The sequence below is a fragment of the Nyctibius grandis genome, chromosome 14, assembly GCF_013368605.1.
Source record: "Nyctibius grandis isolate bNycGra1 chromosome 14, bNycGra1.pri, whole genome shotgun sequence".
Classification (NCBI taxonomy): Eukaryota; Metazoa; Chordata; class Aves; order Nyctibiiformes; family Nyctibiidae; genus Nyctibius; species Nyctibius grandis.
Genome location: NC_090671.1, coordinates 5,156,732 through 5,183,837, shown reverse-complemented (window position 1 = coordinate 5,183,837; position 27,106 = coordinate 5,156,732). Strand labels below are relative to the sequence as shown.

The window sequence follows — 27,106 nt, the reverse complement described above, 5'->3', positions numbered from 1 at the left end:
GGCTCGGAGCCTCGCGCTGCTGCCGCCGCCTGCGCCTGCGCGCTGGGAAGGCAACGAGGGGGCGGAGCTGAGGAGACTGCAGGGGAGGGGAGGGGGCGCTGCTCCCCCGCGTTCTATTTCTAGGTGACGTCACTTGCTATAAATAGCCATCCCGGGGCGCCGGCCGGGGGAGGCGCATGCGCGCTGCCGCTGCTGCATTTTACTGCTGCAAAGGTGGAGGTGGGCGGTGGGCGCGGGCGTTGCGGCGCCGGGCCGGGCCGGGCTGGGCTGGGGCTGCTCGCCCGCCCGGCGCCGGCCCTGCTCGGCGGCCGTCCCCCGCCTCGCCTCCGCTGGGTGACACGGCGCAAGGCTGGCACCGCGGACCCCCCGAGGCGCCTCGCCCAGGGAAACCAGCGGAGCGCGGCCGGACGCACCGCTGCCGCGGGTCCGACCCTGCCCCTGGGCCATGGCCGCTCGCTGCTGCCCCAGCCCCGCTGTATTTACACAGTTGTGTCTCGTTCCACCGAAATACACGTATCTCGTACCCCAGCTGCTTCGAAACATCCCTCGCTGCAGGGGTGGTAGGCACGGGCCAATGCTGCTACCTTGCCTAAGAGACGCAACTCAATCCAACCTCACTGCTTATTTCAATCAGTAATAGTCGAGCTCTTATTTCGTAAATCAAGAGTACTGGCCTTACATAAAAATCATCTCAAAGCAGAAGCCCTGCACAAATGACACAGCTGCTGCTGGTGTCTGCAGACATGCTGGCGTCCACGTTCCTTGTCTTTTACAATAAACCAGAGATTAACTTTCTCCATTCAACCCACAGCCAGCGTTTAAACATCACTGCACCACCGCACAGACCGGGAGCTGCTGTACAGCCGAGTGAAAGCTTTGCTCACCATCAGACAGCTCCGCACCAGAGCCGCTGACCACAGCACCGAGATCCATTTAAGCTCACATCTGTTCTCACCCCCAAAGAAGAGGAGAAATGCACGTTAGCACACGCTGGAGGCAGGGGACCGCAGCGGGTCTCACTCATGACACCATTCTCCCACCCTCCTCAGTGCTCTTGCACTGTTGCAATTGAGTAAATCCGGTCCATTGTGTCAGCCACAAGTTTTTAGCCTTAACTCTAACGCTGCTGGCTTTTGTGCATTAAGCTCTAATGTCGTTTAAAATAAATGCTACAGTTAGTTTTAAAAGGGACTAGATGAATATTGCTAATTTTTTAAAGGACATAAATATTATTACAAATAAGAATAAATGGTAATTATATGTAATAAAGCATGAAAGATAAAAATTACACATAGCAAGTTACAAACTGATTGCCAGAACATTCAGGCAATAGCTCTTTGCAGGGCTGTGAAGCACACAGTTGTACGTACACATCGGCAAGCTGCATGGTGCCTTCTTCCTAGCTGGATTTTATTTTCACTGTTTCTAAGAGAAGGCAGTGACATATAAAACCTTAACAGAACGGATCCCATATATCAGCCTAATTCATTAACATCATTAATGCAAAACTGTTGATTTTACCTAAGGATAAAGTTTTATCTATGGACAGCAGGAACACGTTCTGGAGAAGGTATGACTCAAATGTAAAAATACAGATTTTAACGTATCTAACACATGCAAGAATAGTGAGAGACGGGCCCATCCAGAATGCCCAAAACACTTCTCTGCTTTGGAAACTTTGCAATTATAGTAACTTCTTAGTTGAGATTAGTCAGTCTGCAAAGTGTTCCAACAGTTCTGAAAATTCGTAGGGTCTACCAAAAGCTTCCTAGTCTCGTACAGCAGTTTCAGACTCCCGAGGGAAACAGATTACGAAGTATTTTTAAAACCACTTATTCACCCACTGAACCAGAGAATCTGCATTAATCTGCCAAATATATGTGGATATATCTACATAGGCACAAAAACATTCCCATTAAATGCTTTTAGTTTTTTTAATTGAAGCTTCTCTATAATGGCTATTTCTCAGCCTAAAGCATCTCAAAAATTCTTAACCTTGAATCCGCAAGGTGACATGTAACCTCATTGCTCTAAAACCAGATACATGTCTGAATCCAACAGCTGCAAGGAAGAGTGCTGAAATAAGGCAACCTTGTATGCAGCATTTCTATAGTCTGACTGTAACCTAAAGAAAGGGAAGAGATTGCATTTCACACACACAAGGTCTGTGGGAGAGTACCTATATTCTCCTGTGCGTGCAGTGCCTAGTGCTCTGGATCTTCAGCCATAATAGTGGCTCCACGAATCTATAAAGGCACAAAGAAAAACAAATTAGAGCTCAGGCTAGGAGTTTTAATCTGCTACAATATTTATAAACTGAGTTACAATGTCTTAAAAATGAAAATGGAAAGCAAATGGCAACGTCAGCAGACCTTTTACTAGAGTGCTGACTGGGGTGCAAAACCCTACCGAGCTCTGATGCCAGGCATCATCCGTGACATTACAGAGCTCCGCGTTCCCAGCAAAGCTCAGGCAGGAGCTCAGAAATACTGCTCTCATGAGGCAGGATTGAGCGTTGTTGGCAAAGCGACCACACCCAGCAAGAATTTGTAGATGGAGAAACTTATGGTACTGAAAATTGCACCATGACCTAAGGCAGTGGCTCTGCTCCACAGTCATATCTGATTATTGGACAGCACCGATGTTCCACAAATAGCTCCCTGCTGAAATGCCATTCTAGTTGACTGCTCGGCTCCACACAGGGCCACTGGGGACACCAAAGCAGTCTCAGAGGGCGTCTCCCTGGTGCTGATGTTTAGCTGGGGGGACAGAGCTAGAAGTGACACCAGCGAAGAGGAAACATGACAAGGAAACTACCGCACACCATTCCCAGCCTTTCCCCACACTGTGGTTGTTCTGGTAGCAGTGAGGGAGCACGCACCTCTTGGAGCACTCTTCTTGAGACTCGTGGGACTAAAGCAGTGGCACTACAAAGTCCCTGCCACTAACATCCTCCTCATCCCTGGAGCAAATGGTCTTCCCTCTCTGCAGCAAGGAAATGTTTTATTTAGGGAACTGCTAAATGATAGAAGTCTTGGGGACAAGACACTGAAAAACAGAGAGAGAACAGAAGCACCTACCAGTTGATGGGGGAAGTTAACCAGCTTCCACAACACAGCAAAGTCAGTAGAGATGAGAGTTGGTAGAGAAAGAGAGATGGAGAGTTTGTGGGCACCTCATCTTGGACACACTGTGACTGGCACTTACATGGGGCATGATGTTCAGATGGTGCTGTAAGGACAGATTGTTTCACAGGCTTAGGACTATCTATAATTTTTATTGTTAGAATCCTGGCAGCACATCCCCCCAGTGAAGTGAGACAAGCACGCATCAGGGAGGAAAGGTGTTGTAACCAATGACAAGATCAGAGCACGAGATAGGAGTGGGTGTAGCTGAAGTGTGATGATTCTTTCCCAAACCACAAGGGACTATAATTTCAATGATCTATTTCTAGCCAAACCATACACCAGAATTTAACAAGCAACAGAACCCTTTAGGCTGTCACAGTGTGTATGAAAATATTCTACTATTTTTCATATTTCAATTTCATATTAATCATGAATCATTTTCACAGAACCTCCCTCATAACTCAAAGGTAAAATCTAGAATGAAGGCAGAAAGATTACACTGCCCGAGTGCTGCTCAGGAGGAGCAGGGTTCATGCCGTGAGTTGTGGTAAAGTACATGGTGTATCTATTCACCAGCATGGGAAGATCCTTAAAACAAAAGGGCAGTGATTTGTACAAAACCTGCAAAGCTCTCGCTCGCTCATGGGAAAGGTTAGGTCTGTACACTGAAACCTGTTTGGGATCACTGCAGTATATTTAGTACCACTCAGCATTCACACACTGTTGCATGTTCAAAATCCCGTGCAGACATGAGCTGATAAATCCTCAGAACTCTCTGGCAAAATGTGCTATTTTCAAGCGCTTGCTCATTTCAGAGTCCAGTGAAGAAGCAGCACGATGTCTGAATAAAAGATTACGGCAGTGGGTTTACTTGCCAGAATGATTCAGGGATATGCACAAGAAGCTGTGAAGCATGCTCAGTTGTGGGGGTTTCTTTAAGTGGCAAGAGCACAGTAGCTAATTGAAAGCAGCTTTAACTCTTCATGAGCTGCTTCAGACCACAGTGGTTGCTAGTCCTGTCCAGATACAAGAATGTGTTTTTAATTCTTTATGTAATCTAAGGAAAGTAACCAGAATTCACGAGCATAAACAGGAAAACATGAAAAAGCCTGCTTATCAGAAGCTGTCACCAGAGCACCATATTGCAAAAAGGCTCTACATGTTAGAGGAAAAAAACTCAACCTGTGATAAGTAAATACTGAAAGTAAAAACAAACAAACAAAAAAACAGAACATAAAACCCCCAATCCTACTAGATCCCAGGGTTTTTCAGAGGTGCTGAGCATTTGCAGCCTACAGATAAGATCAGAATTCAGATATCCAGCATTTCTGGAACCACACCAAAGACACCTTATGCTGGGCATACACAATTAAGGACTCAGCATCAGCAGCCACATTTAAAAAAATAAGCCCAGATCAGTCTTAACAAAAGATTTTTTACTGCTTTTCAAACTTTACCAAAGTGGATTACTTTGACTTAGAACTGGATTAAATCTCACTGAAAATGATTGATCTGAAACAATGACCTTCCACTGTAGAACATAACATGAAAGACTTGGGGATAAGACTAATGAAGTGCAGGGATAAAACAAAATACCTTTGCCAACATTTTCAAAAGCGGCCTCTTACGCTGGGTACCCTGCTTGAGTCGCTGCGTAAGTGCTCATTTCCTCTGGAAATGAGGCCTCAAGCAAGCTGAGCCAGGCACGCAGAACAAGAGACTGCCTGAAAATATTGGCCTTGAAGTTGTATCTCTGGACATTTGTCCAGAGTGGTGCTCAGATGTGCCCAGTCAGTAACTGTGATAGCCAGCAGGAACTGTCAAGGGACTGAAAGCAGGGGAAGCTGCTTCGCGTGTCATGAACCCTTTCTAGCGCTGTAGTGGATTAGTTCAGAGAAGTTTTTCACCAGCAGCTGCCACGCAGGTCCTCCACACGGCCGTTTCTACACCACACTTCTAACTTAGAACTACTGATAGGCAACAGCTCAGCCTCTGACCTTGCCAGTCTTAGGCCTGCCTGCCCAACTGCCAAGAGGAAAACTGCCTCTAGCAGCAATGCTGGAAAATACGGATGCCTGCCTCTTGGGAAAGTGTCCTTCACACCTCGGGGACAGCTCAGTAACAGAACTTCTGAAAGTGCTCCTAGATTTCCATCCCATTTCTGTGATCCATTAACACATATAAGTACTAGGTTTTGGGCCCTTATATCCATTTTAAGATAAAAATGGCTTTTTTTTTTTTCTATCTAGGGCAAGCTCCTTCCTTTGATAGGCCACGCCATGTTGAGGAGGAGGAATGACAACAGCAGGTACAGCACATTCAGCTCAGGGCAGGTCAGCCACATGCTCAGAGTGCTTCTAATTACAGCTCCAAGGAAGAACAATGTAAGAATGAACAACAAAAGAATAATACATGGTAGGATAGGGAAACCAGAACATGACGGGGATGCAAATCACACCTAGGAAACGAGGGCAAGGTAAGACACAAACTGAACAATTCAAATGCTAGCCCAATGTGAATACAACGTAAGAACTCCACTGCACTGTCCTTCAAAGACTAACTCCATCCCGCAGCACAGGCAGAGAAGGCCAGTCGCTAAGCATCACTGGCATTCAGCAGAGATTCACTCGATCTCTTGCTTTACCGGGTGGCTATGCATCCATCTGTTCTAGCTGATCGATGGGGAAGCAGCAGCCTACCTCTGAACCCTGCTCAGCTACCTGTAACTCAGCATGGTCAAGCCCTGTGAGATCATCTGTAGGCACAGCTTGCAAATTCTTGTCCAAACGCAATTAGCTCCTCAAAAGTGTTTTGTGCAAATTCAATATCCAGGTGGCACAGGGCAAAGATGATAGTGGGCCAGAATATACTGTACTTCAACCACTTGACTTTACATCTCTTAATGAGAAATACTTTTGATTTGCTGGATTTCACCTATCAAGCTTTGAATCATCTAATGTAAATTTCCAGAAAAGTAATGTTATTTCACCTGGGAAATGACCTAGAAAATTCAATTGTCCTCCAGAGAACAACTATGCCAAATTTGGAAATTAAATTCATTAAGCAAAGTGTAAGAGAAAAAGCTTTAATTCTGCTTCAGCTGCAAAGCCTTTTTCAGATTTAAGACTGGAAAACAGACTTGTCGTTCTAGCACTCCTTAGGAATTCTGGTGAATTGAGTCTCTTATTTTTAATTAAAAAGTCAAAACAACTGTGTTCTTGAACTATTTAAAAAACTTACAAGGCCTCAGGACACTGGTATTGTTAAGACAGTAGAACAAAGGTCAGTTATGTCCAAAACCAACATACCTGCATTCCCTAGCATGGGTGGTTTTCTCAGAAAATAATCTATTTACTTTTGAATGACAGGTACCTAAAATTTCTGTACAAGTGGAGTAATGTTAATCTAATCTTTATCATCTTTGCTGGCAGGGAACAGCAGCAAATATTTGAAAGGAACTGAAAATATGTCTCTTATTGTAAGAGAGGCATCATTCCTGTTTACTCCAATACATCAATCTTCAACAGCAGGGAAATGTAACCACTCTGGCTTTCATCCACATGTATTACATACCATTGACTAGCTAAATCATAGCAATCGTAGTGACATGTCACATCATTAGGGGTGAGAAATAAAGTACCTTATTTGAGATCTCATACAAAAATCTATCAAGATCACTGTGAATTTTGCTATCGGGCTGCCGCTTCTGCACAAAAGCCGTGTCAGCAGCTGCCGCACGACAGCGTCTCGTTTTCCTTCCACCACAGGCCGCGGAGAAGACGCAGCTCTTGCCCACCACAGCGCAAATACCTACTGAATGGATTTTACGCAGCGTGGCTGGGATCGCGGTACCTTTCACCCGCGGCCAGCAGCAGCAGCGGCGGGGGCAGCGGCCCCCCGCGCCTCAAGGGTTACTCGTGCCCCCTCAGCCGAAGCGCCCGCGCTCGCCGCCCCGCCTCACCCCGCGCCCCCTCAGGCGCCGCGCGCCCGCCCCGCGCTGTTGCTATGGCTAGGCGGGAGGCGGCAGCCAATCAGGGGGCGGCAGGATATATTTGTCGCTGTTGCTACCGCCGCGGCGGGGCGGCGGACCAATAGGGAGGAGGCAGGAGGGCGGTGCGCGGCCGCCATGGCGGCGGGGCGGCGGGAACAGCACGTCGCCTGCGGGAGGCGAGGGGCGGTCAGCGGGGAGCGGGTCCGTTAGGAGCGGGCGAACGCGTCGCTCGGGGGTTTCTGCGAGCGCTGCGGTCGCCCGGCACCTTTCCTCCCCGCACACCAGCTCGGATTCACCCAAGGCCCCGTTGTTGAAGGAAATAAACGTAAATGTGCCCGTAACCCTTGCAAACAGCGCTGTTTGAACACAGAACCTCCCACACCGAGGAAATGGCGTTCCAAGCGAGATCCACCAAAACAAAGTACATATCAGGGTCTCAACGCACACAAGTGTACCCAGGGCAGCTGGTGCTAGCATTTTTATATATAATTAAATACCATGTGTGAGTAATCACTATACACCCTTACCTTGAAAAATGAACCCTGGAGAAAAAAAGTCATTCATAACCTTTATTTGCTAACTTTATTACAAAAGGTACTGGAGGCATGTACATGTTGTGCATCTCAGGGCTGCAGTTTGGCAAGGATTACTCTTTTTGCAATACAAATTTAAAAAACAGCAGTAATACTTAGGGAAAAATACCCCAAAGGCTGCCCCATGACTTCCAGCATTAGTTTTAAAGCTGCATCAAGGGTCTGCTTTGCTGCTCATGCCCTAACACTCTCATACACAATTCTGCTTTTTAGTGAGCCGCGTGAGATGAAGGAGGGTAACAGGCGGCCTTGAGGCTGAGGTAAGTAAGGAAAAGTACTGGACAAAGGGAACAGGGTAGTGTACGCTCCCCAGGAGAGCTGCAGCGAAACAGCTTACCCCCGGGGAACAAGCAGCCTTCGGCCAAACACAGTGTTAGCCCCACACTTACTACAGTCTGCACAACTCACGCTGCTTTGCAGGGCGCTCGTCTGAATAGGATGTGCTCGCCTGCAGCAGACCACCTGAAGGGTGACACAACTGCCCGGGCAGTTTCAGTCCCTCCAGATCCGGGGACTGAAAATGGATCAGGAGGGTTCAGCAGCTCCTACCTCCTCCATTCATCCTTCTTTTCCTGGGCAATCTGAGATACAGGCAGTAGTAGATACCAACACCACCGGTATGCCCTCCCCCCAGTCCTGCAAGAACATTGACTTTAGCACTAAAAATTCTGCCATGCTCTGATCTGACCAGTGCTATGGATAGAAATATGTAACTGCCACAGAACCAGTGACTTGATATTTTTAGAATCTACAGTGCAGCTTCAGACTGCTCAGGTAAAAACCTACAATCCACAATTTACCTTTGGTTTCTTCTATCCTTTGCAAAATTCTTAATAAAACTGTAACTAAAAAAACCTTTGTAACCATTAGAAAAAGCCTTCATCCTTCTGCCTCACTCTCTCTATTCATCTCCATGTCAAACCCCTCATTCATAAAAAGAAAAAAAAAACAAAACAGGAAAGGATGGGGTGTTTCCTGGGGAAGTGCAGACCACATTGAGCATCTCTGCAGGCAGGTCACATTCGTCCCCCAGATGAGAATTCAAAGAGCAGCCATGCTGCCCAGAAGGTGTCGTTGGTTAATGGGTCACCAACTGGATCCGCCAGGACCTGAAACACACAGGAAGGAATCAAAGCTTCACCACAGACGATCCTTAATGATGCCGTTGCTCATGGTGGAAGAGCTCCTTGGGCAGACACACAGTAGCACAGGACTGTGGGGTGGAAGGGAGCGTTAGTGGTGAGGGCTGTGTGCGTGAAGTGACAAAGACCTTGTTCCCCTCTAAGTTCAGGATGTGGGTGTAAAAATGACAAGTACAATAGGTGCACAGCTCAACTCTTAGTGGTGCAAAGAGCAATTCCCTTCCCTTTGCCCAAGGCTTTGGCTCCTATAAAAGCAAGTACATGACAGAGGGTAAGACCAGGATGAAATAATGAAGAAGGGAGTGATCACCTGAGGAAGGGAGCTCTGTTCAGGGAGGGAAAGAAGTGCCTCCAAAACGAATTAACTTTTTTGTTTGTTTGCTTGTTTTGTTTTACTCTCATTTTGGTTCTTATGGGATGCACGACCTATGAAAAGCCAATTGAAAACCACGTGTGGACAAAAGGAAGTGTACATCTGTACCCCCGTGGTTCAGACACAGTAACCAAATGTGCATATTCCTGCAATAAGACCAGGGCAAGTTGATTCAGCAAGAAACAGAGTGCCCAGGAAGTCTGTAGAATGCTGTAAAATCATTTACCCATTCAAGTTCTTCCTTTTCCTACAGCACACATTAAAATATGTAAAAATGGCTTTTCGGAATTCCTGACCTGAGTAATTGCTACAAAGATTTGAAGATGTCCCCTTTTAACATCTGTGGGCATCACACGGTATCTTGCTCCCCAGCCCACATCGCACTGAGCGTCATGTTTCTATACCACTGCAAAATCAGTGCAAGAATGCAAAATAGCAAGATGAAAACTCTATCTAGAGACCGCATGCTCTGGAAACCTTAGAAAAGGCTCATTCATTATTAATGCCCAAAGCTTTCCTACTCATCTGGCTCACATTATGGCTGGTAAAAAGGCCACTTTACAAGATACAGATCTTTATATTGATGCTTTTAAAGGCTCAAAAGAGGTTCTGTTACTGCCCTCAGAGCTGCAGCCGCTTCCTATAATGAGGCCAGCAGATACAGTCTCCTGCGTTTCAAAATCTCTTTTAAAAAGGTTTTCTCCAGCAGCTTACACTGCAAGAGAAACAGAAATGGATGCTAACTGATTGGTAGATGAACACCTGCGAAGCCAAAAAATAGCTCAAGGTACAGTTTAGATAGGGCTTTCTTGGGTCCTATTTTTAGGTAACATTTAATTCAGAGACATGCTCCCATCCCCTTGAAAGCACCAGATTTCCAACTTCTATTCTCTGCTGCCTTAAAATCACCATAATACAGCGTGCAGACTCCATCCAGATCATGGAAGTAACTTCTTTTATCCTGCCCTGTACACTGCTATCAGCCATTTCGGAACAGTGCAAAATCCCTTTTCCTCATCAATAACACAGACTTGGAAATTAAAATTACATGAAAGATTTTAAGACGTCTGAGAGAGCAGAGTCAAGTTCTGCAGAACCCCTCAGAGGGGAGGACCCTCAAGCTGCCACCTTCCCGTCGTCTGCTTTCCACAGTGCTTGGTGAGCCCTCCATTGCTCAAAGTTTCAACACCACTTTGGATCTGCACAGGTTGCTTTGGCCATTATTTCAATGACACGTTTAGTAAAATTAGGGTCTGAGAAGCAATTCAAGTGGAAAAAACCAAAAAAAACCACCTCTCCTTCTAGCACCTGCTGGATGCTACCCAGGGAATGCCCAGCTTGCTCCGAACTGGATTCCAAAAGGTATGCTTAGGTCAAGCATGTTTCATACTAAATACGATGCGAGATTTTACATCTCCTGTGTGAGAGCTACAGCTGGATAGTGGGTATAGGGCTAAGCTCCTTTCTCTGAACTTTAGGTGTGTTCTCTTACCTGGCTTTGTCCCAAAGCTTGGCTTTCTTCCATGCAGGGTGCAGAAATAGGTGGGCACAGAGGCTTGCCAAACACTGTCTGACAGGAACTGAAAGAAAATATGATATAAAAATGCATTTGTATTTATGCTCTACTTGCCACTTACTGTAATGTTTTGCAGCAGGACAAGAGGGGCTGCTGGCAAGAATATTGATTCAACAGAGTTCTGTTAAGCTGTCTGCAAACCTGCCCCATTTCTCCAAATCGTTATGGCCTGAAAATACAGATTGTGCACTGGGAGGACGAGCCTGACCAGGAGCAGTACACAGGAATGACATCGCAATTTGCAGCTTTCCTTACGCTGCCAGAACACTCATGATAAACAAGGAGATGTCTACCAAAATGTCTCTCTCCTGGAACATATTTTAAAAACACAGATCTTAAGAGTCAAAACAGATAAACACGTGGCTTTAGACATAGCCACAACATTGGCTACGATTCTACTACAGCTTTTCAAGGCCGCCCAGTCAAGAGTCTGGGGACATGGCTTCCCCATCCACACCTCCCCTGGCGGCTCTGCCAACCTCTCAAAAGAGGGCACAGTCTGCAGGCACTGGGTCAAGTAGGAGACACTGGGTACTTGAGATGTTCTCCCTTCACCACCAACTCAAAAGTATCTATACTCCAACAACACAGCCCACATCACTCTCAGGAATAGCCCAGGGTACGAATGGCCATACAGGCCCAGACCAAAGGTGCCAACTAATACAGCACAGAAAAAAAGCAGAAGAAACAGGGCAAGTGTCAAGTTGCCCTTCATTTGAATGCCCCCAGGTTCCAGCAATCAGTCTTAGGACCCCGCTGCTGAAGGCTGCCTTCAGGCAATTACATGTACTAATGACAACTGGACTCAACCCCCTGCCCCTCCAAGAACTTGTCTCATCCTTTTTCATAGCCCACTGACATGCACAATGCCCTTAGCAACAAATTCTGTGATTTAGTTATGCAACGTGCCAAAAAGTAGCCTCCTTTTGTGCATTTTGAACTTGCTGCCTGCCAGTGTTGGGGTGCTGCGTTTTCCAGAGGGGAGAGCCGAACAGCAGGAGGATTCGTAACACTGAGCTGGAATCCCAAAAATGCAGGCAGAAGCAGTAAGCTACAATGAACATCTCAGCACTGATATTTTCTAAATCAATCTGCTGGCTCATAAATGCAGTCTGTCTTGTTCCATAGAGTTCAGTCTGCTTTTCTGTTTGAAATGGGAGACACAAGAGAGAGAGATTCTGCATGAACCATTAGCTGGACTACATTCCACCTGTCCCAACTCAAGCAGTGAAGAGGACACAACACCACTATCCGTCAAGGCGAGCATCTGTTTGGTGTCCCACAGGGACTTCCAGTTCGCTAGCTGGATCAAACTCTCCTGCCAGGCAGCAGGAGCAGATGGAGACAGTGAACTTCCAGCCTGGTTCCCCCTCACACTCCCACCTCACAGCCCTGTAGATCATAAGAGGTTTGGATACAGCCCAAGTGCGTAGGACCGACTGTAAAAAGCCCATGGAAGAAATCAACAGAAATTGTTCTAATAAGCTTTCAGGCCAAGTCCTTTCCAGGTGAGCACTTTAAAAATGAGAGAAGCAGATTAAGGGTCCTTTGGCTGACTTGTAGCTCTACCCCTACACTTACGAAGCAGAGAGCCACAGGTGCTGGCAAGGCAGTGAGAGCATAACACTAAGTCCACTCCAGGTGGGTGACCTTGGCTAAATAATTTCCTTCTCTGTGCTTTACTCATACCTGTAAAGCAGGGATAACTTCACTGCCCCGTGTTTCCAGTATAGCAACGCTCATTTGCCTTACAGTTTAAGCTGTTAGACTCCTTCATGAGTCCCCAGATGAGTGATGCTCATTGCAGCATTACTGCTAAAGATGACTCTGGTGACACAATACTTCTCTCTAATCCAGCAACTCTGTTAAGAGGGCTCTGCCTGATAACAAAGGTGATCCTCATTCACTGCCATTCACTGAGCAGTGATCTTACTCAAGACTACCCATGCAAGGTCTCCTGGCTCTCTAGAGAGAAACTGCAAAAGGGCCTAGATGAAAATGCAGCCTAAGCATCACTCATTTCTAAAGAGATCGATGTTCCATAGCGTTCATGGTATTCTGGGGAGTTCAAGATTTGGGGGGCAGCTGGACCAGGCCACTAAACAGGGTTTACGAACAGAGTTCCAATAACTATATCCTCACCAGAAGCTGTCAATGAAGCAGCAAGTCCTGCCCCTGCCAGGAATACGATAAAGGGTGTGTGGATTCCTGGCACAGCTGACATACCCAACAAGGAGACATTCACCATAGATTTCTTATACTGGTGGAACATATTTTAAAAATAAACATGAGCTCACTCTAGAGTCAGAACATGCAATTTTAAATCCAGACAAAATATTGCCAGCAAGCCTCACTGATCTTTCATGATCTTTAGCCACTGTTCAAACCTGTGAATCCTAAAACACAGACTGAGGTGGGTTTACAATGCCTCAGACCTGGGTTCTCCCCAGCAATTCAGAGCAAGAAGTCTGGCATGAATGTGAACAACTGTAGGCACCAAGCCAACTGGGAAACGGGGATTAAAAGGCAGAAATGTTTTCAGCAGGGAACTAGGAGGCAAATAATCACTGATCTTTATCTCCAATGAATGACCGCGTTCCCTTGTTGCTTGACAAGCCACAGAGCCTCTCCATGCCTCTGCTTCTTCATCTATAAAGTGGGAATAAAACTGCTTCTCCCTACCTCTTTGATGTGTTATCAACAGTGTCATGCTAGCACAAACGCTGGACAGTGTCACGCAGAAGGGTTATGAAATGGGGCTACTGCTCCTGCTCTGTCTTGCAGATCAGTAAATTAAAGGAACCTCATAACATCTGTCTGGCAGTGTTTATTTTCATGTAACATTATGAAGTTGTATAACATGCAGAAGATGGCATGGATTTTTGTTGTTTTGGATTCTGTGAATTCATCTCAAGTCCCAGAGAAAACCTGCAGTCTGCAACATTTGTTACAGGTGGAAAACAGAAAGACAGAACAGTGCCTGTCTTTGTCTTCCAATTTGGAAAGCTTGCACTATGGAATAATCTTGTCATGAGGTTATGAAGCTACAAAAACTATTTTAGGATTAAGTACGGGCCCTACCAACCCAGCCCACAGAATCAGCTCTCACTGGATCAGTATAGGTGATGATTTTCTGCCAAAAAGAAAAACAAGCAAATAGCTTAGAAGCTAAACCTGCTTTAAAGAGAGGGGTTCATATCTTTTCTGATCAGGTTGGTCCTGAATCTCCTTTGTGCTACACTGTAAACACACATAAAACATATACACACTTATACAGCATTTCCCATTTCCAGGGCACAGATATAGATGTGGACACAAGGAGAGTGTCAGGCCCCTGGAACAAGATGCATCACCACATTCCTTCTGCAACCCCCTTCAACCGGGGGATCAGGACAAGGCTAGACCCACAGCATCATTGTTATTCCTGCCTTTAAGAAGCCCTGTGCTTTCCGTTCCCTTTACCTGTGGGGAAGAATAGATTCCAGGGTCCCTAGCTGTCCTTCTCTAAGGATGAAGCTTTCAGCTTCTAAATCTGACTGCTGAATGATTCTTCCTGAACTGGCCTCAATACAGCCACCTTGAGGGACTCTGCTCAAGGGAGCTCTGATACCTGCTGAAATAAATGCTCATATTAAAGATGAGTACAGACAACGTGACCCCAACATCTGACCCAGCTATTCCTCCCCTCCTTGCTCCACATTCACCAGAGGCTGGGTGAATGGCACTCACAGCACTTTCTGTTCTCTAGACCTAGAGCAAAAGCAGGTGGACATCACTTATGAATCCTATCAAGGCTATTCTGAAGAACAGGGAGAAGAAAAGAGATGGTGAGAATGCTGAACAAGACTGGACAGGAAGGAAACAGAGAGGAAGAGAGAAAGAATAACAGGAAGGAGAAAGGAAAGTGAGAACTGTGTCACAGTTAAGAAGTTCCCAGACTCTGCTCAGGCAATGTCTTGACAGGCATTTAAAAACCCAGAAGCTTGCGAACTGGCAAGGTGAGCAGACAACACCTGAAGTGACTCAGGAAATGGAAAAGCTAAAAGAAATCCACCTTTCTGGAAAAGTACTATCTTATGGAAGGAGTTATGATTTAAGCAAAAGAGTAGGTAAGAAACGTCTGCTTCAACACCTTAAATCAACAGGTTTTCTGGAGCAGAACTCCTTAGCTCAAGATAAGCCCTGCTCCCACTTGTCATGACATTGGAAAGCCATGTCAGTGAGCACGAGTTTACAACAAAGGGAAGAGAAGCTTGAAAACTCTCAAGGTCAATGATCTGGGTGCAGTTTTACTAACCTTCTATACTTGGGGTCCACATGGAGCCATGGACTCCTCTGGTGCTGGAAGGGGCCTGCCACATGGCCAGCCGTTCATCTGGGAAGGTGAGGGACCCGCAAGAGCACAGGACAAAGTTACCCAGCTGGGAGCTGGCATCAGTACTGCTTGCTACTTCTCTGGGCTGCAGGACAGCAGAGTTAAAGCAGGTTCCTGGTTCCAGCATAGCCTCAGTGCAAAAAGCTACAGGTTGTTCAGTGTTGTGAGTGGTCAACAAAGCCTTGCTTGTCCTCACTTCATACAGCTCACTGCCCTGCATAAAGCTGTAATGATGGAGAAAATAAATCAGCCAGATATATTGCTTTGCAAAGAGGGCCCCCCCCACCAGCTAAACCTTTGAATCCTGCCCTTGACAGCTGGGAGATTAACTGCTAGATGCTCTGACTGCCTGATGCTGGGCATGGACCATTCCCATCTATGGAGTCACGACTCCCAAGTGATGTCCCCTGGGAACTGACATGAAGGTCATTCCCATGAACAAGTTTAAAGGTTGTTTCATTCTGAACTCTCACTGCAAAGACTTTTTCATACATCACCTGGATTCCAGCATCTTTAAATAAGTTCCTTCAGGAGGCTTATCCAGATCTGCAGCTGACTGCTCCCACCCTGGGTCACAGGGCATGAGGGTTATCTCCATTTGCTCAGAGCCGATGCCTACACAAGATCCATCTGAAAGGTGCAGGCCGGGCAGGTGAAGGAACACTAATAGTTACTCCAAAAAGCAATGAAACAATTCTAATTTGCCAAATGCAGCAAAACCCTCTTATTCCCCTTAACTGAAGTTTGGTCAAGATTCTGTGAAGGGGCATAGAAATACTGTGTTTTACTGGAGTACTGCCCTGATCCCAGAATCTGAGAGCTAAAACCTGCTGCCTCCCATGTATTTGCTTTCATTTGGTGCCCCTTCTGAGACCGGCATCTCTTTTCACCTGTCTTTGCACAGGCCTTATCAATGCTTGCTCCTCCTACGGAGTGACAGCCTCTAGCCAAACCACCATGCACTCCACTGAAGCAGGGTCCTCCAACGTCCACTTGATCCACCAGCATATAGATGCTGTTCTGGAGGAGGAATATCCTTCCCTTCCTGAGGGAATTTAAAATTGTTTTTCAGCTTTCTGGACCACATCCTAAGCCCATTAGGAAGAGACAAACCTGCAGTTTGTGAAGTGTAGGATCCTTTATCCTGCTGCTCCTTTGTGTGGTAAGTCAAAGCCCTCTCGGGACACAAGTTGTTGAGCTTTTCTGTACGAGTGAGGCAGGATTTTTGACGTCGTCGATAATTTGCAAACCAATTATAGACCTGAGTTGGCTGCAGGTTCATGTCCCGAGCCAATCCCTCCTGCAAACCCAGGTATAGGGAGAGATCAGGGGAAAAAAGAATAAACCACATCTAAATAATCAGCCTTTTCCTTTCAGTTCCAAAAGCAGCCCAGTAAACGAGCTTTCAAACCCAGAGACATTTGTTCACTGGGTCTCTGATAAGTCTACATGGATCCCATTCTGGAGACCAATTTATAAACTCAAAAGAGTTGCTGGAAGACACACATTCCACCCTGCTCCCCTAGTCAATTTGTTTGCTAAAGGAAACCATATACTGCTATTTTACATTGCTATATTTAAATGTAAAACCTGACCAAAGAATGCATTTCCCACAGAATGACAGCTTCACATCACTAACATGACACTAACAGGATAAACACTAATGCATTTACCACATCAAATAGTTTTCACAAACTGTGAGCAGTATAAACATCTGTATCACATTCACAGAGAAATTTCTGCTGTATTAAACTGTTAAATAATGAGATCACGGTACGTGAAGAATGTATTGGGAAATTAATGCATAAGTGATCATCGTATTCTGACCTTTTAGGACTTAATTATGCAACTTCATTACGCTCCCAGTTCAGATTGGTTTTTTAAAATGAAAATTTGGAAGTTGTTGCTGCTTTGTGAAAAGGGGAAGAAATAAACCATCTTCTCAAAGCAGAACTATTCACCAGGCCATCCTGCCTCATATGAGAAGGGTGCTGGAAAAATTGAACACCACAGAGGCAGACTTCAAAGTCTGAAGCCTTCACACCTTGCAAGGCAGGAGTCAACAAGGATCACTGAATTAATTCACATGTCATACAAATTTCTCGCTGTCCAAATAAGGTAGATACATGCAAACATCAACAGAGCCTATGGTGTTTTCAAGTTCTGTGAATTTAATGTGCTAAGTCAGTACAAAATATATTCTGGTAAGCAAAGTGCAATTTTATACAGGCTGTAACTCAGTCAAGTCACAACTATCTATCACTGTAATATAGCTCTTCTGAGTGATGGTGGTTTTGCTGCCTGTGCTCAATAACTACAAAATTAGAACTGTGACAAGCCCAGTGAGGAACTTATTTCCATTGATCTTTCTGTCCAAAGCAAGTGAAATTACTTAGCATGAACTTGATGATTATTTTAAGGAAACCTTTAGGGAAGGCTCAAATATGGGGAATCCCAGCCCCACTGGGGCTTCTGAAAACAAGGATCTAGACTGAAACCAGTTATAGACCTCCGATCGCAGAGTTTTGCTTTTCTGTGACAAGGAGACTGGACTGGAAGTAGCATATCCCTACCCGCTGTGTCTTGTTTGGATTTGTTGTCACCTCTGCAGCAAACCTGTGCAGTTGCTGTCGTACTTCATCTGAATAGTTTCGATTCTTCAAACCTTCAGGGCAAAGGGAAATAGGTGGAGGATTCCTATACACAGGAGAAAACAGGATTAAAAAGGTCCCAAAAAGTCATTCATATTCATGGGAATTTTCTCACATTGCCATAAGTGGTCAAAATGCCAAGAAAAACCTAGCTCCAAGCAGCCATCTTGAGATGCAAAAAGCAGCCTCTGCATCTGCTAACTACAGCAGAGAAAAAAAATTTGGTTCCCCCATGCCGCAGTACCTCTTCCTGCAACGGAATTTCTGCAGTGGTGTCAGAAAATCCGTGTGGTGTTTCTCCATAACCCTCCGGTAGTGAATCTCATGCCAAAGCTGCACCAGCTCCTCCTTCTCTTCTGCCTTGCAATACTACAACAAAACAGTATGTAAGCAAACCCTTTCCAGGTAGTCAGTCAGGCTTCCTATAAAGGAAAAAACCCTCAACAACTAGAAACTTACTCGGAGATTCCTACTGTTTTGAAAAAGCTAGTAGCATTATCCAAGTATATGGCTCGCTGTACCTTCTCTAATGTACACAGGGAATTGCCTGCCTAATTCCTTCTTTTCCCCTGGTGAAAAGGGCTACATTACCTGATCTGAAGACCAAAATCTCTCACCTTCAGTGGTGGCATCCAGCCTTCCTCCTTTCTGCCCATCCTGGCAAGCCCTCTAAACTTGCCCTCCCCAGGACTTTTACATCCTGAGCCCTAAGTTTGTGAAAAACTCCAAGAAGTACCACACTAGAGAACAAAAATCCTGCTTTCACAAACTACAGCCAACCCCATAATCACTCCACTACCTTCTTCCCCTTGACCGATTAACAGTAACTGCCTGTAGCAAAGACTTTATCCTGTGTTTCAGGTCAACCAACACACACATATCACCTTCCGCTGCTGTACGCCAGCTGGAAACACTCCACGTGCTGGCAGTTTGGGTACCTCTGCACTAACAGCTCTAACTACTATTTTTCTAATACTGCTTTTTGTGTGCATGAAGAAACAAAGAACGGATCCCTACCTCCAGGAGTCTGCAGGCTGTGTCATGCTGCCCGTTATGGATATGAACAAACACGCAAGCTCGGACAACGTGGATGTTAGTTAGAAAATACATCTTGTGTTTGCATCCCATCACGGCCCCAACCAGCTTCTCCAGAGCAGGAGACGAGCTCTGGAGGTCTTGGCAAAGCTGTCCTGCTAGATCCAGCAGCTTGGCGGGTGGGGGATCCTTGTTTTTATTCCTGTTTAACATGGCCATGAACCGCTTCATCCTTACGTCCTGTTGGAAGCCTTTTCTATGCAATACACAAAGTTGTGGTTAGATAAAAACTATCATCTCCTATTTTTAGCTCCTATAGTATGCTTTTGTTTTTTTAAAAGGAAAGAAATTCACTGTGCTGTTAAAAGCAGCCTGAGGACCTCAAAACACTTAAATAAAACTAGACCTAAAGCGGCCCTGAAAGGCTAAAGCCACACCAGGTTTGTAGCTGAGAAAAGAGAGCTCAGAAAGATGCATTAAACTTGCCCCAAAACTCAGAGGCTGAAGGAGGAGGCAAAGCAGGAGCAGCTGTGGGGAACGGCACACTGGGCTGGCCCCAGTCTTCCCCAGTTCGGTCTGTGTGCATGGCTGGGGACCCCCGGGTACGGCAGAGCTGCCAGCACCCTCCGCTCCCATTCGGATCAGGTACCCCCACACCCAAATCACGAGATGAGGCTTTAAACCCACTGCTTACACGTTAAAACTACCAGCACATTAAGCCCAGAGACGTTCAGGTGAAATTAAGGAGTTTTTTCTCCAAAATAGCACGGGACAGGCCCGGGGCAGGCGGCGTTACAGCCAAGTGTAACTCAAACGATCGCCGGGGCTGGTTTTCGCCCGTTCTCCCGGGGACAAGAGGCCGCCGCGATGCCCCGTGGGTCCCCTCGGGGACACCCCACCGCTGGGCCGGCTCCAGCCCCGCCGGACAACACGGGGAAAAGCTCCTCATTCCCTGCGAGGCTGCGGAGCGGGGACACCCCGGCACGGCAGCCCCGTCCCCCCGCGAAGCAGCGGGAGCGCAGCCCGGGGTACCGGAGCCCGCCCCGGCCCCGGCCGCCCCCGCGGCCCTCGGCCCCCGGTACCTGCCGGGCCGGACCCTTCGCGGAGCCGGCTCTGCCCCGCACGGCCGCCTGCAGCCAGCCGAGACCTCACACTCGTCGGGGCCGGGGGCGGAGCTCCGCAGCGCTGACCGCCGCGCCGGTGCGCAGCCGCTGCCGGCCCGGGCCCCGCACCCGCGGGCGTTGCAGCGCTGCCCGCACCCCACCCCCTGCAGCGGCTGTGCCGGAGCCAGGGCTGCGCGCACCGCGGAGGGAGGCGGCAGCGAGGTGCTCTCAGAGTCCTTTTTAAGGTGTTAACGGGGATCAGACACGCACTGGTGCTTCTGACACGCTCAAACGACCTGAACGCAGAGGCGCGCAGCTCCAACCCCCCGTGCCCAGGTGGGCGCTGCCCAATACCAGATGAATCATCCCGGCTCAGTTTAGGGGATGAAACTGAAGCAGCTCTGATTGTCCTTGAATCAGGTCTGAACACCACTGTGAGCGTCAGCCCTTTGCTGACCTCAGTTTAGCGAGGACAGATAACAATGGTAACGATCCCGCATCAAGAGCCAACAGCCCCCCCACTCACAGCGCTACCGGCTGCTGGTTGTGAACCCACCCTCAGTCTGCACTTATTTTAACTACCTCATGCCAAGTGCATACGCCATACGTGAGCTTTCTCGACAAACACAAGACTACATACTTGAGTGTAGGCTATCTCCCTTTTGCTGCATGCAGACGTATCCTAAAAATCTCCTCATAATCCTCTTTGTTCCTCCCATCAGCAGCATCTTGTGTTCAGTTGCCCTTGATTTCTCCTCAGGCTTGGATGCTGGCCTTGCAGGACAGTAACTGGCTTCTTGTTCCTGCTGCATGACGCTGTTCTAGATCCAGAGCTGGAGACAAAGCCTCACCACTGAGCTTTGAGCATTTCATTATCATGCTGGACATACGAAGCAGTATTTCCTTTTGGCAATTATTCGCCTCTGTATTGCTGTCTGGAGTTACAACAAAACACCAGGTCACTTGATTTTCTGCATTTTTACTTATTTACATGTATGAAATTTAACAAGTGTCTCTCACGTTTTATCTTACATATTCACACAATCAAGTACCCCTCAAAAGGGAAAGATGCAGGCCGCTGACAGGCACGTCGGATGCAAACGACACTGATCTTTTCCAGCGATGGTAAGCTGCTACCATCACACTGCTGAATCTAACTGCCCTTGAAAACCATTTGCACTCTCCCTCCTTTACCTCTGCTCTAACTGAAGTTTTGGCAATCAAGGACTGCAGCTACTTGACACCAAGCTGACGTCAGCTGATAGATATTGGCAAGCCAAGAGCTCAGATTCTTTTTCCAAGGGCTTAATCAAATTCTGTTGAATATCAACAGCAATATTGATCAGATCCTCTTGGAGCCTCAAGATGAATCCAACAGAGAGGCTCTTTTCCAGTCATCCTTCACCTCTACTCCCTTGCCACAAGGTAAAGCTTCTAGCTGTCCCCCTAAGAGATACAACCCTGTTTCATGGGGCACTAGCATGCATCTTCTCTAGACAATCAGTCCAGAACAAAACAAGCCGGCTATCTTTGTTCCAGCAAAAGTCTGTGAAGTCTTTCAGCAACCGATCAGCAAACTTCTCATCCCCCGTGGCGCTGGAGCGCCACGTTTTCGTCAGCATGGTGTTGTAGGCCCAGTTGTAACCAATGCGCTCTTCACAAAACATGTTCTGGTTGGTGGAGCTGGTGGAGTTGCGCCGGCGTCGCTGCTGCCCACAAGAAAATTTCCGCTTGGAATATGGTAGCTGCAAAAACACTGTCCCTGGAGGAAACAGACAAGACTTGAATCTTAGGCAGACCTAAGTCCCTACAACTCGTAGCTGACTCATTACATTTTGAAAAGGGAACTGGCCTGAGCTTCATTTAATTGCCTTTTAGCAAGATAAAATGGGATACACTTTTCCTCCTTCGCTTTTACATGCTACTTCTTCCTGCAAATTACAACACTGGGAGAGAGCACACTTAGTCTTGCCTTTCTCTTGGTAGAGGGGAATGGAGCAAAGATGTAGGCTCTGATCCATCTTTCTAACTTTACGTTAGTTTCCACTTTCTCCTGCAATTTTCCAAAAGCTCTCCTCCTGTCATTGTCTTCATGTCTCAGCAACTCCTCTGAACATACCAAGTTATTTTACTGTAATATGCCATGCATGGAGCTTAGTTAGTAAGTGCTGACAGATCACCAACATTTATGAAGAGTAACAACGAGAGCAAGTGGATCCTAAATGCTTTATCTACCTCACACACAGTGTGTATGGGTAGAGACGCATCTATGACTGACCTTAAGCATGAGAACAGAGCACTGAATTGTCCCAAAACTCTTCCCTCCTTCTAGCTTCTAGATACACATTTATTTACATTGCACTTGGAACAAGCTCTGCCTTATTTTTATTTATATCTCCATGTCCTGGAAATAAAAGTTTCAGAGACACTACAAAGCAAGATTTCAAACCAATGCCATTGATTAGCAGCAACACTTTGCGCTTTTCATACTGCTTCCCAGTTTTCTGGTTTGTGATGGCTGACACACCTACCTGTCATCTGACTAGGGACATGATGAGGACCAACATCACTGACACAAAACACAAACTGCATGTAAAATGGTTCTTTTGTTTATAATAGCCTCCTCCTTGCCCCAGTGCCACCAAATATTGCTCACCTGTGACATGGATATACTGGGGCTTGTTCTCAGCTGGGAAGTTGAATGCAGAGGCCGAGTATTTATCTTGCACAAATCCAAATCTGGAGAAACAAACACCAGGGGAATTAGGGAAAAAAAAAAAAGAGTCACTCCAGCTAGGATTCCTCCAGCCAGGCAGGGGCACCAGGGAAAACCCTCCACTATCACCAAGGCTCCCTTTTCTTATGGCCTGAAGGCAAGGGGAAAAAGGAATGAGGAGAGCTCAGCTTCTCCAAATATTCTCCACCCCTGCTAGGCACAGTGTGAAACCTCGTAACCCCGCACTGATCTCTGTCCTATCTCGTGCCAGAAACAAGAGCACCAGTAGCTCAGTTTGGGAGGGCACTGAGCAGTCTCTGACAAAATGGGGCAGCTGCACACGAATGAGGGAAGAGCGATAGTCAAGACAGACATTCCTTGGGTATGTTTCAAGCTGTAACATCAGTTTTTTCACGCTGGGCAATATTCCACACAGAGCTTCAAGCAGCTCACCTGACAGTTCTTTGCTGTTTGTAGAATACTTGTTCCTCTCCTGCTTTCCAAGCCAATGAAAACTTATTTCCAAGCTAAAGTCTATTACAAAAGGCATTCTCTGTCATGAAAAAGACCTTGGCAGCAACACTGTGAGACAAACTGGCAGCTCAAGCACACAAAAGGTAAGGCTAGACAGTATTCAAAGTTTCCAACAATTCCTTCTTAAACTGGGCCCAACCTTCTATGTACAGCTCACATCCCAGGCTCCTGCCTATTGTCAGTCATTGCTTGTCATCCAGTTCAAGACTGTGTTAAGTACACACGAAGGAAATAACTGTCCCTTCTCAGAAATAAATCTATTTACAGTCTATCTGCTTCTAACTTTGAATAACAGGGCACCTTTCAAAGGCAATGCCCTCCCTAGAAGAAGAGTATGGTTTGCTAATGAGTGACAGGCTGAAACACTATCTACCTGCCGCTTGCGCCCACAGAACCACCTCCGGGCATTCTAGTTATATTTTAGTCTAATAATTTGCAAGCAGACTTCAGAGGCGCAGACGGCACAGAACCCACGCGACTCAGGAGTGACTGTTCAGCGTAGGTCTTCATCCTACATTATCCAGGGAGACAGGAACCTTTCAGACATTCTGCTCTGTACATACCTGTATGCTATTGCTTCCTGGAGGAGATGCATACGGTCCCAGTATGTTTCTGGTTCGAAGCCTGAAACAAACAAAAAAGGTAATAATTACCTAGCAAAGCCACTTTATTGCCTTCTTTTTTGAGAATTCAGTTTTCCTCAGAGACCCCTGTGTACTTTGTTTTTTCTAGTCATTTCTTTTAGTCACATTTTTTTCTGTCAGCTGTCCCTTGAATCCCATCTTATTAGACACTTGTCTTGTATAATCCAGTAGCAGATTCATCCCTGAATTTAGCTTTTGTGTCTCTTGAGATGAAGGAGAGGAACATAATGGGGTGTGTGGGAGGGGGCAAAGAAGGAGAATGGGCTGCTGTGTATCACCAGAGTGCTCTGAAAATACTTAGTTCAAAGTCAGTGGGGCTATGGTGACCTCCCAGCATACGGATTTGTCACTGATTGTTTTATTACATTTACACCTGGACACTGGGTCAAGGGTTAATGAAAATAAAACTATCATCTTTACTATTTTAAAGCAGAGCCTTTTGCTAATTGTCCCTTCTCACAATGCAATTTTCCCTCTCTCTGCATGGGGACAGAGTTCTCTGATCTTTGAGCTTTCACCTGAGACTTACCACAACAGCATCACTCAAAAGGGTGAGGTCACACTGCAGAAAAGCAGATTGCAGTTTCTAGCTCTTAATCTCATGTGCAAACACTCTCGCTGTGAATGTAACCATGGCAACAAAAAAAAAGAGCATGGCAGCCGTGAAAGCCTAATCTCACTGAGAGGGAGAATAAACAAATGCAGGATACAAATGCAGAGCAGCCGTGGGCAGGGTCTACCAGCAAAACAGACTCTTGCAGTACAACATCAGGTCAAACAGAATAACTACTTGATATAGGCTCTATAAGGGTATGCAGCATTATGGCAACAAAGATCAGCAGGGAGACAACCTTCCCTGTGCCTTGGTACTTCTTGCTGCCAACCCCATACACTGTTGCATGCTGATTAGCCTGCCAGCACAGCCGCCTCTGAGCACCCTCCTCCCAAGGGTGGCTGCTGAAACGTGAACACCTTCATCCAGCTAATGCGTGTCTGGTACATGAGGTTCTTCATGTAAGCTACATGCCAGAAGGGACCTGCTTGCAGGAAAGTATACCAAGGGGTAAACCAAAGAACATTTCTTACCATCAAACAAGTGCTCACTACCCTCCTTCAACAGGCAGCTAACGTTGAGTGGGATGAACAACTGAGCTCGAAGCGGGTCTCCGTATAAGTAACTGGGCAAAGCAAATGGGCCTTCCAAGACTGGAACTAGCAAGAAACCACAGGATGTGGCTTTCCGATGCCAACCTTGAACCTGAAAAAGATTCAAGCAGTGACTCATACGACATACGCCAAAATGAAGAGGGGCACTTATGTGCATAGGGGCAACCCATTCCCTGCGAACACATCAGACATGCTCAATTCTCCACAGGCTCAGCTTGCTTTGCATGGCAAGCACACAAGTGTCCTCGTAAGCAAAGCAGCACAAGCACAAGACATGAGGCTTTCCTTTTTTAAGTGCCACATCAATCAGAAAGCACTTTAAAAGAGGACTGTTTTCAGGAACTGATTCAGCCTATTTATCATCAGTGGCTAAGCACTGCTGCTTTACTGGAACAGTGCAATAGATTTTAAATAAATGCAAAAACAATCACCTAGTGCTATTTGGCTGGGCAGGGTAAAACCTGATGTTAAATAATTTGAGTTTTACAGAAGCTACAGAAGGGAAAAAATCTAAAAATTAAACAACAAATGACACAAACTGCTTGCACTTTCAATTCAAAATGTTTTCAGCAAGTTTTTTTCAAAAAAAGCTAAAAAGCGTTGCTGAACAGGAAGAACGCATTGCCTGGAAAAGACCTGTCATGAAAGCAATTCCACTGACATTTAAAGTTTTCAGGTTTGGGGAGAGAAGGAATGCCATGTGAAATAGATTTCTTTCCAAAGACCCAGCTCAGGGGTTAAGATTTACCTAAGGGAGACTTAAACATCACCTTGACCCGTACTGATCTCTGCATACTGTGCATGAAACCCACTAAAAGCAGCACACTACCCTGCATACAGAATGGCTATAGATAGCATGATAAATGATGACCAGATGCAGCAAGGCTAACGACCATTAGCAAAAAATTACTTACGGAAATAAGGGCCGATCCAACCCACTCTCTCTCCCCTAATACTTCCCATCAACTTCCCATGACAATGTCCCCCGTAGTCTAAGGGACACAGAGGCCAGACGGGCATTGCTGCGGCCACCCAGACACAAGGACTCTTACCATCTCAAAAAGAACAGCTGCAGTCACTGCCATCCAGTGTAGCTTGATTTCGAAGGCAGCATTCAGGGAGAAATTGCCATGGTAATAACAACTGCACCACTCCAGACGGTCAGTGCGGTTATTCACATCCACATCAAGCGTCACCGTCCGTTGCTCAGGCACTGTGGCAGCTACACAGCCAAGGAATAGGGGCATATTTAAAAGATGCATTAAGGAGATGGTGGGAGACATGAAGAGAACAGAAGAAACAAGACAAGCTATTTGAAATGAATTTGTCCTCCCACTCCTCCCCAAATATTTTTGGCCTAGTAGAATAGTCCCAGAATGCTGCTCATACAGATCACAAAAGGCAAAAAACCTGAAGCATTACTAATATCAGGGGTCTGTGCCACAGAATTACCTCCCCAAGCAGTCAAAAGACATTTCAGCTGCAATAAAGAGACAGAACCAAGAGTCAAGCAGCTAATCAATAAGCGACTGGTGCCATAATTAAATATGGCTAGACAACATCAGCTCCTTCATACCCAAGACATTCCAAATTGTTTTTAATATTTCCATATGCCCCCATCAGAAATCACAACAGGGTGCTGTTCCACAGGGCAGGAGCATTCCAGGACTTTCCACAGCTACAGGAGATTATAAGTTAAACTTCTTGTTTCTTTAACCCCATGTCAATATCCCACATTACCGCATTGCTAAAACTGCATATCCAACACTTCTTGTAAAAGCATGAAAAGTCAGCCAAGACTCAGGCAGCAGCATTATGATCACTGCAACACCTTCTATTGCTTTGCAATAAGTGCTGGGATAGTGCCCAAGATGCAGCTCCCCGTGTGCCCTACAGCCCAGCATCCCACTGAAAGAAAAATCTCAGGTATCAGGCAGGAGAGGAAGAGAAGCACAGAAAGTAGAAGTGACCTGGCTGGTGTCATATAGCCCACTGCAAGGTCAGGGACAGGACCCAGATCTCCTGACTTTGAGACCAAAGTGCTGCTATGAACCATGTTGTCACTTTCAACTTTTCTT

The 27,106-nt window shown here is 46.3% G+C and overlaps 2 protein-coding genes across 17 annotated transcripts in view; both read right to left on the bottom strand.

Moving 5' to 3' along the window:
* Window positions 1-7,683: 7,683 nt before the first annotated feature.
* On the bottom strand, window positions 7,684-20,690 carry ANHX (anomalous homeobox). 4 transcript variants are annotated; one of them, XM_068412800.1, is made up of 9 exons: window positions 20,608-20,690; window positions 18,847-19,120; window positions 18,074-18,198; window positions 17,752-17,875; window positions 16,292-16,478; window positions 15,676-15,808; window positions 15,101-15,402; window positions 10,720-10,807; window positions 7,684-8,821 (listed from the first exon to the last, which is right to left on the bottom strand). In XM_068412800.1, exons 2-9 carry the CDS (start codon window positions 19,093-19,095, stop codon window positions 8,791-8,793), a joined length of 1,239 nt encoding a protein of 412 aa, XP_068268901.1. In that variant the 5' UTR covers window positions 19,096-19,120; window positions 20,608-20,690; the 3' UTR covers window positions 7,684-8,790. The 4 variants fall into 4 exon arrangements, with proteins under 4 accessions (XP_068268901.1, XP_068268900.1, XP_068268903.1 ...); XM_068412799.1 differs by lacking the exon at window positions 20,608-20,690 and adding an exon at window positions 19,947-20,026; XM_068412802.1 differs by lacking the exon at window positions 20,608-20,690 and adding an exon at window positions 19,947-20,005 and having other exon boundaries at window positions 18,847-19,115.
* A 240-nt stretch (window positions 20,691-20,930) lies between these two features.
* Window positions 20,931-27,106, bottom strand: part of DEPDC5 (DEP domain containing 5, GATOR1 subcomplex subunit) — a 46,134-nt gene continuing 39,958 nt past the window's right edge. For 11 of the 13 annotated variants that reach the window (XM_068412271.1, XM_068412270.1, XM_068412277.1 and 8 more), the window contains 5 exons: window positions 26,081-26,250; window positions 24,948-25,119; window positions 23,781-23,841; window positions 22,624-22,706; window positions 20,931-21,729 (listed from right to left, as the gene is read on the bottom strand). In XM_068412271.1, coding sequence (XP_068268372.1) covers window positions 21,434-21,729; window positions 22,624-22,706; window positions 23,781-23,841; window positions 24,948-25,119; window positions 26,081-26,250 — 782 coding nt within the window. In that variant the 3' untranslated portion in view covers window positions 20,931-21,433. Of the gene's footprint in view, window positions 21,730-22,623; window positions 22,707-23,780; window positions 23,842-24,947; window positions 25,120-26,080; window positions 26,251-27,106 lie in introns of those variants that run through there. The other 2 variants (XM_068412283.1, XM_068412282.1) reach the window with 2 other exon arrangements.

Excerpts from the sequence above, each read along its gene's own strand:
- ANHX (XM_068412800.1), bottom strand. The coding sequence starts at position 19,095 with ATGAAGCGGTTCATGGCCATGTTAAACAGGAATAAAAACAAGGATCCC. Across the intron at positions 18,199-18,846 it reads CAGCCTGCAGACTCCTGGAG|TATTGCAAGGCAGAAGAGAA; the intron begins GTAGGGATCCGT and ends GTTTTGTTGTAG. Across the intron at positions 16,479-17,751 it reads ATCCAAACAAGACACAGCGG|GAGGGATTGGCTCGGGACAT; the intron begins GTAGGGATATGC and ends CTGGGTTTGCAG.